The sequence below is a fragment of the Caenorhabditis briggsae genome, assembly GCF_000004555.2.
Source record: "Caenorhabditis briggsae complete genome, chrII, whole genome shotgun sequence".
Taxonomy (NCBI): Eukaryota; Metazoa; Nematoda; class Chromadorea; order Rhabditida; family Rhabditidae; genus Caenorhabditis; species Caenorhabditis briggsae.
This window is the reverse complement of record NC_013486.2, coordinates 14,308,930-14,317,625: the sequence shown is the minus strand read 5'-3', so window position 1 is coordinate 14,317,625 and position 8,696 is coordinate 14,308,930. Positions and strand designations below refer to the sequence as shown.

The 8,696-nt window shown below is 39.7% G+C and overlaps 3 protein-coding genes across 3 annotated transcripts; all 3 read left to right on the top strand.

Moving 5' to 3' along the window:
• Nucleotides 1–1,952: 1,952 nt before the first annotated feature.
• Nucleotides 1,953–2,183, top strand: CBG10318 (the record flags this gene model as incomplete). The annotated part of the gene is made up of 1 exon (XM_002631983.1): nt 1,953–2,183. One exon carries the CDS (start codon nt 1,953–1,955, stop codon nt 2,181–2,183), a length of 231 nt encoding a protein of 76 aa, XP_002632029.1.
• A 3,745-nt stretch (nt 2,184–5,928) lies between these two features.
• Nucleotides 5,929–6,246, top strand: CBG10320 (the record flags this gene model as incomplete). Its single annotated transcript, XM_002631984.1, has 2 exons — nt 5,929–6,115; nt 6,188–6,246. 2 exons carry the CDS (start codon nt 5,929–5,931, stop codon nt 6,244–6,246), a joined length of 246 nt encoding a protein of 81 aa, XP_002632030.1.
• A 248-nt stretch (nt 6,247–6,494) lies between these two features.
• CBG10321 lies at nt 6,495–6,728 on the top strand (the record flags this gene model as incomplete). Its single annotated transcript, XM_002631985.1, has 1 exon — nt 6,495–6,728. One exon carries the CDS (start codon nt 6,495–6,497, stop codon nt 6,726–6,728), a length of 234 nt encoding a protein of 77 aa, XP_002632031.1.
• Nucleotides 6,729–8,696: the final 1,968 nt, after the last annotated feature.

Below are 8,696 nucleotides of genomic sequence, written 5' to 3'. Positions count from 1 at the left end.
GTGTTCAAATGGGGTCTAGCTTATACTCATTTCAAAGTTGATTGCGTCACCGATTCAAATTTTACAATTTTAAAGATATCAGACAAAAATCAAGCTAGATACAGAGCTTTGAAACTGTCGATATACGGAAAAATGAAAAGCATCAGAAGGAAGCCATGTTTATGCTCATTTTGAAGCTTGTAACTTTCAGAGCTCAAAAATCAAAATTTCAGAGCTATTAGACTAAAGCCAACCTAGATACAAGACTTTGAAGTTGGCGATGCACCAAACTTGGAAAAAAAATTTAGTCCCCCTTCATTCTTCATCGTGCTAGTTTGTGACCCGATTTGTTCTCTGCTGTTCCTCTTTTCCACTAAATGATACAGCATCGATGATAAGATCAGACTTTCAAACATCAAACCAAATGACACATCTTGTTTATCACTGTCATATCCTTCTTTTTTTTCTGCAAGAGACCCATCACATCACGTGGGAGGAACGGAAACTGTATGGAATGATGAAACCGCCTGGGTGTCAATGACAGGTTTGGGAATGACGAGGTTTTTTGGGGAGAAAGGGGGGTTAATTCGGAGATCAGTTGGAGAAGACTCGTTGAACGATCAAAATCGGAGATCTTTGAGATAAGATAGGGAAAATATGGGACGGAAATTGGCGGAAAAATGAAGGAAAATAATATGGAAAGGGTACAAAAATATATATTGAAAATAAGGGGCAAAAAACATCGTTACTAAAAGAGAGGGATTTTTGAAGTTTCTTGAGAGTTACGGTATGTGGCCATACCGGTTAGCCACTCCAGCGTAGCTCAGCTGGTAGCTGACCGGCTTGTTTATTAGTGCATCTTCAGATTCGGAGCCTAGTATCTAGCTTGGTTTTGGTCTGATATCCCTAAAACTATAATTTTTGAATAAATGAAGTTAAAAGCTTTGGAATGAGTATAAGCATGACCCATTTCTGAAATCTTCATTTTTCCAACATGGTGCATCGCCAGCTTCTAAGCTAACATGGTGCATCGCCAGCTTCTAAGCTAACATGGTGCATCGTCAGCTATCTATGTTGGTTACAGTCTGATAGCTCTGAAATTTTGATTTTTAAGTTATGGACGTTAAAAGCTTCAAAATAAGTATAACTATGACCCATTTCTGAAAAATCTCATTTTTGTGACATGGTTCATTGCTAGCTTCAAAGCCTCGTATTTAGCTTAGTTTTAGTCTGATAGCTCTGAAGTTTTAATTTTTGAGTCTTGGACGTTATAAGCTTTAAAACGAATATAACCATAACCTATTTTAAACAAATTCTACCAGCGGTTGCAAAGTCGGCTATCCTAAATTCATAAACGGATGGCTTGAAAGTTCCTAAATGAGATTCAAAACGAATTTTCAGATTTTCAGGGTGTATCGTAACTTTCTCAAAGTCCCATTTCCCCAGTCTATCGAAGGGATTCCCCCACTGATCCCCCATTCCCTCTATAACGTGTATCGACTGTGTCCCAAAAAATTGTGCTAATTATCATCATTTTTCTTATCAGGACTACATGAAATCGAGTCTAAAATGCCATCAGAATATTTTTTAGGAAATACAAAATAGACTTTTTGACATCATAATGATTCTGGTCCTCATATTGCTCATATCGAATTGGAGGTGTCTGGAAGCCGAGCTGGTCTGAAAAATTCTGGATTTTTCATTACCATTCAAGGATTTCAATTTTCGAGGACCTTTTTATCATTTTATCATGAATCTTCGTTATCAGAATTCTCGTTCTCGGGTTGATAGATCAAACTTGCCCCTCATTTGATCTACAAACTATTACCATGACTAACCAACTTGGCTCCGCCCCTTTTTGGGGGGTCAAAGCCACGTGACTCCGTTCTTCTAGCTACACAAACCATAAAAGCCTGTCTGGATCAGGTTCCAAACCATAACCAATTTCCATCAACTCTTCAAAAGGCTACAAAATGCTCAAGACCCTCTTCTTCACCCTCTTGGCTCTTCTCTTCCTGTCTTCTACAGTATCCGCTGGCATCATCCTCCGTGACCGTCGTGCCGTTCCAGACTACTGGTATTCCAATGGAGTTGTTCATAATATGGTTTCCGATAATATGGTTGGAGGACCAACGTCTCTTGGATGGGCTCAAGTGCCACATAGATTGAGCCCAATGTTCTCCCCTGTTTTTGGTGGACGCTAAAAGAATCAGAAATGGTTAGGGACATGGAAATCTAGCAGTGCTGCAAAAACGCTCCATTGGATATCCAGGATTTGGATTTTAATTCAATAAAAATTTCATAATTTTCTACTGTTGTCAATTTTTTTCACAAATATCCCTAGACATCTGAAAAATTCCTTGTCAAGGACCCCCGCTCTTTAATTATCTCGGTTCCTGTGGAAGACTGCACAAAGTGGTCAACGGACAGAATGTTTATTATAACATCATCAACATTTTATCAGTTGACGCATTTTTGATATGTCTGATAGAAACCAAGATAATAGAGCTCAAAGTACACGTTAATGGTAGGCATCTATGAGAGCAGATACGATAGCTCTCTCATCTTTAACCTCAATTATCTCGGTTCTTGTGAAAGATGACAAAACGGGATCAATTAATAAAATGTTGGGTAATTTATGATAAATGTTCTATTACCAGACACTTTGTTCTATCTTTGAAATGAAGCAAGACAGATTTGGTCAAAGTTGATAGTGTGGAAGCCATTCCACAGGTTTTTTGGAGGTTGTAGACATCCGGACTTACAGACACACCCAAAAACAATTGTTCTTCCTGATCAAAAATTGGCAGATGATATCACCAGAAAACCGTTTTTTTCTTACAATTAAACTAGACAGCCATCCTTTTGCATACGTGGCAAAGTCGAAATTTTCGGAACCAACAGCCAAAAAAAAAGAAGAAAGGTTCAGACACACATACACAAACTATGGACAGACCAATTAGCGTCTTGATCAACGGGGAAATACCTTTTTTGGAAAACTAGAAGACGGGTAAATTGAAAAGATTCCGAAAATTACAAAATCCCAAATTTCGCGGCACCGGGGCCCACAAGTTCAATTTCTATTAGGTTGGCGGGAAAGTCTTTGTCACTTTTTCAATAGTTTATTTCTCAAAGAAAAAATAACCGAATAATTAATTATATTGTCCATCATTATCAACAACATGTCTCCAACGTTCCCTCAATTTATGGATTCCATTGCGGTAGAATCCAGCCGGGCGTGAGGCAAAGTATTGTTTGAGTGCCGCTTCGACCGCTCCACGGGAATTGAAGCTTCTTCCTTCGAAGGCACGTGTCATATCGCCAAATAACCAATAGTCGGAAGGAGCAAGATCAGGAGAATACGGGGGGTGAGGGAGAACATTCCATCCATATCCCATCAGCTCCTGCTTCACTTGTTTCGAAACATGTGGGCGAGCGTTATCATGTTGATAGTACACTTTCTTGTCTTTCAGGGCCGAACGGTCGACTGCTTTCTTGAGGTTTCGTAGTTGAGTAGTGTAGAGGTCTCCAGTTATTGTTTTGCCCTCGGGCAGAAGTTCCCAGTAGATGGGGCCGTCCACTCCCCACCACACAGAGAGCATAACTTTTTTCGGATGAAGGTCGGGTTTGGGGACATCCTGTGGGCTCTCTCCTTCTCCAACCCACTGGGATTTCCTGTGGTGATTATCGTAGAAGACCCACTTCTCATCTCCGGTTATTAGCCGGTCCAGCCATCGATCGCCCGCGTGGAGAGTGAGAAGAGTAATCGAATCGTCGACTCGGCGGTCAAGGTTGGCTTGAGTCAGGTGATGAGGTATGAATCGACCAAAAAGTTTTCTCATTCCAAGAGACTTCAAACCTTCAAGGACTGTGCTATGGTGAACTCCGAATGTGACAGCTAGTTCACGGCTAGATTGAAATGGATCCGATTGCAATGCGTGCTTCAGCTTGTCCAAATCCAACTCACGGGGTCTCCCAGAGCGATCCTTTTCATCGAGCGAGAAGTCATCTTTTTCGAAACGATGGAACCAATTGCGAATAGTATTGTAGTGAGGGGCATGTGTGTTGTACACATTCTTCAAGAAAGTTTCCGAATCCTTCATCGTGGTGTGAGATAGGAAGAGGTAAATCAAAACATGTCTGATGTGAATAGCAGTGGGAACAAACATATCGTTTCAATTACAGATGAGGAGCAGGGAAGGAGATGGGGACTTGTTTATATGGAAGGTTCTTATCACCTTGTTATTCACTAGAGTCGATATCATACACAGCCTCCATATACGAGAACAGTGATTAAACAAACAGAGTGACAAAGACTTTCCCGCCAACCTAATAGTATAGTTATAATAATATGTCGAGAAATAAATGTCATCATGTCCTTTTAAGTTTCCAGGTACCTTTAAGTCTAGGGTCCATCTATGCCCACCTAGTCCATCTAGGTCCATCTAGGTCCTCTGGGTCTACAGAAAATGATTCCAAAGAACATGACCTCTTCAAAATGACCCTTACAAGTTTTCAAATCTTTTCGAATTCCAAATCGTTCTCTGAATCCTCCATCCCCCACCCAATCAGACTGATCTCCGATTTAACAAGACACAAAAAAACTTCACATCATCATCTCTAAAATCCTTTCCCATCTGTCCTGGACACCCACCACGTGACCGGATATTTCTCTTCTGCAAAGAAGCAACCCACCCCAAAACGGTTTTGGTGTTTGACATTATATGATAATGATAAATGTTGTTATCAATCATTTTGAGTGATGATCGGAGAAATGAAAAAATCAAAGATAGACTGACCATTAGAAGTTGTATGGAAAATGGAATTAAGACAGAGATCACAAAATGAAAAGAAGAAATTTAGAAATTTCAGAGAAATGAGACCAAAACAATTCTAGATACAAGGCTTTGAAGCTGGCGATGCACCATGTTGGAAAAATGAAAGCTCTCAGAAATAGGTAATGAGTATATTCATTTTGAGGCTTGTAACTTCTTGATCTCAGAAATGAAAATTTCAAAGTTATTAGACCAAAACCAAGCTAGATACAAAGCTTTGAAACTGGCAATGCACCTTGTTGGAAAAATGAAAATATTCGAAAAATGGGTCTTGATTATACTCATTTAAAAGCTTGTAACTTCCTGATTGTGAGCTCAAAAATTAAAATTTTGACGCTATTAGACTAAAACCAGCTTAGATACAGGGCTTTGAAGCTAGCGATGCACTATGTTGAAAATGCCAAACAAATAATCTTGGTTTATTTTGCATCTCACAACATTCTAGAACCTCTAGAATATTTTTGGGAATCTAGAAGTATCCATTTCCAGATTTTATTATGAAAACTCTCCGTCTCTGATTTCATCTTCCCACCCAGTCTAACTGATAAGAACGCGAAAAAAATGCCTACGTGCCAAAATGGACCAAAATTTTTCATCTCTTTTTTTGGTTCTCCGAAAAACGTTCGAGATCAGAGAAGAGACAGAAATGATGTCATCCAATGACATATACCGTTCTAGAACTTTTTAAGCATTGTAAATCAAAAGTGGTGTCATACACCTAGCTTTTAGTTTCTAGGCCAGGAAAAGGCTACTGTAACTTTGAGCTCAATTATCTTGATTCGTGTGAGAGATATCAAAAAGTGATTAACTGATAAAATATTGCTGATTTTATGATAAGCAATTTATTAATTGACAAATGTTTGATAGCTCTCACAGGAAACGAGATAATTGAGCTCAAAGTTGCTGAGAATAGAAAAGCACCTGACAGGATACCTCGACCTAACTTTCCAAATTTTCTAGGCCATCATCTGGCTCCGCCTCCCTCTTTGTTTTATATGCAAATCAGTACATTAATTCACTTTCTTTGATTATTCCAAAACTAGTAATCGTACAGAACCCCACTATAAAAACGCTTCTTCCAATTTCTCATTAGCATCAATTCCCCCAAACCCAAATGCCATCTACCGTAACCCTCCTCATCCTCATTTCCTTATTCACAGCAACCGTAATCTCTCAATACGCCTACAACCCCCAATTCTATTCACAGTTTGCTCAACAACAACGAAACTACTACAGTAACCCAAGAACCTATTATAACAGTCCGGTTTATGATAACCTCTGGGGCGCGCCAGCCAACCATGGTGAGTCTTCTGGATAGTAGGTAAGCTCGCTCTACGGATAAAAATGGCTAGATTTGAAAATTTATTTTTCAGGATGGTCCCAAGTGAGAAGACACCATTCGCCACAGTATGCGCCGGTCTATGGGAAGTGAACCATTCTGAAAATTTAATTATCTGAAAATATTGATTTTTAAACTATAAACTATTATATATTTGTATCATGAAAATCTACAGATCACAAAAATCATCACAGCTGATAAGAAAGAGATAGAGATAGTGACCACCCTCTGAAGCTCCGCCCACTTTCAAGGCAAAGGCGCCTAGCTGGAGTATAAAAAGGCCGGCTAAACCATTACCAAGCCATCAACCTATCAGGTTTTGAGATTCCAAGATTCCAAAAATGTTCAAGAACATCTTCTCCCTTTCCTTCCTCGCCCTCTTCGCCCTATTCTTGTCTTCTACCGTATCCGCTGGCCTCATCAAACGAGTCAAACGTCAAAACTACTGGGGACAGCCTGGCGTCGTCAACAACATGGTCTCGGATCCATTGGTTGGAGGATCCACGTCCCTTGGATGGGCTCAAGTGCCACATGTCTACAGTCCAATGTTCTCGCCAGTGTTTGGAAGAAAATAAGCGATTTTTTTCTAATAATTGCTCATCTCTATTTTTTGATCTCTTGAATTTTTATGACAAATAAAATATTTTTCAATGGAAAACTGTATTTTTCAAGTCCAGATATTGTTAAATTAGTCCAAGATTATCCAAAATCGACCAAAATGGTTCAAAAGTGCAAAATAAAATAAATCCAAAATAAAGAGAAGATCCAAGGGAAACTCCCAACTTTGACCAAGCATATCTTGCTTTCTGTGAAAAATGTAAAAAAACGGTTAACTGATAAGTTATTCATCATAATATCACCAATAGTTTATCAGTTCACTTTTCGATATCTTTAATAGGAACCGAGATAATAAGACTCAAAGTCAAGACTGCCATTGCCGGCAGCGGCCTATGGCTGGACTGGCCACCGGCAAAGATATCTCGCTTCCTGTAAGACCTATCGGAAAGTTTTTAACTGATTAAATATTTATCATAAAATCAGCAGTATTTTATCAGTTTACCATTTTTGAATATATATCACAGGAAATGATATAATTGAGCTCAAAGTCTGGGACTCTGCCGACAACGGCCTACTGTTGACCCGCCTATGAGGCTCCCGTAAACCGCCCGTGAGCCGCGGCTCAGATTTTTTGAGTGCAAAAATGGAACATTTCCATTTCTGATGTCTCCAGTTTTTTTCTGCCCCATTTTTGCGCTAAAATCTCCGAAAAATCTTGCGAAAGTCACGTACACCTCCTGATTGACTGGGTTGGCCAGACGCCAAGTCAGTCATGCTGTGTTGATTGTAATATACAGGAAAAAATAAGAGAGACTGAAGATTTGATTATACTACACATGATGTCCATATGATAAGGAGAAGAGAGGTATCAGATGAAGCATCACAAAACAGAAGATGACAAAAAAATCTAGGAGGTCTGTATGACTGGAACATGGCTGAATGGACTAGAAGAGGGACGTGAAGGACAGAGATGGGCCTAGATTGACCTAGATGGACCTAAATGGAACTTGAACGATTGCAGGAGGCCTAGACAAGGCGACTCTAGAGGATGACTGGTATGCCTGTAAGAACTAAAAGAGAAACCGAAAGAAGGACCCGAAAGATCTAGATGGATATAGATGGTCCCGAAGGAACAATGTAAACCTAGATGATCCTAGATGGACTTAGATAGACCTAGATGGATCTAGATGTACCTGAAGGAGGTCAGAAGAGCTAGTGAGCACCTGGAGCAGCATATGGTCACAAAAAATAGACCCTCGAGACCCCCCGGACCCTCTAAAACTGTCCGTAGAAGGATCCAAATTTTGACCCCAAAAATCGTCTCTCGAACACTTTCCGATGACGTCACACCCTCTAGTACTCCCTGTAAACTATACGTGATTCTAGTCCTTCAAATTCGTATACAGTTTGAATTGTCATCATCTCAAAAAGTGTCCTATCATCATCCAATTTCATTCACAATCTTTGAGATCTGGGTGCTTACGTGAGAAATTGAAGAAAAATTGAAACCGTTCAGTCACAAACTAGACAAGGCGAGAGATAGCGTGGGGGTACTTCGAGTTGTGGTATATGAAAAAATGTCTAGAAAAAGGATTTAAGAAGCTAGAAAAAGCAAACACTGAGCTGCGCCTGACCTGGATGGACCTGGAGGTGCCTAGATGGACCAGAAAAGAGTCAATAGAAAGGTTTTTTCTATGGCTGGAAAAATAGGTAATCTCTTGAAATATAGAAATCAAAAATTCGGAATCTTGGGTGTTCCGAAAATAACATTTTCCTCCCTCGAATCTATAATTTTCTTGTTTATGATCACTGAAACCTTTCTACCTTAAACCCCTTGTTTTCTCTCTCTCTCTCTCTCTCTCTCTCTCTCTCTCTCTCTCTCTCTCTCTCTCTCTCTCTCTCGGTATTATCACATTGTTTATTGTTTCAAACCTTATTGATGATATCATTTCATAGGTTCACTGATCATATCTGATAAGCCCCGC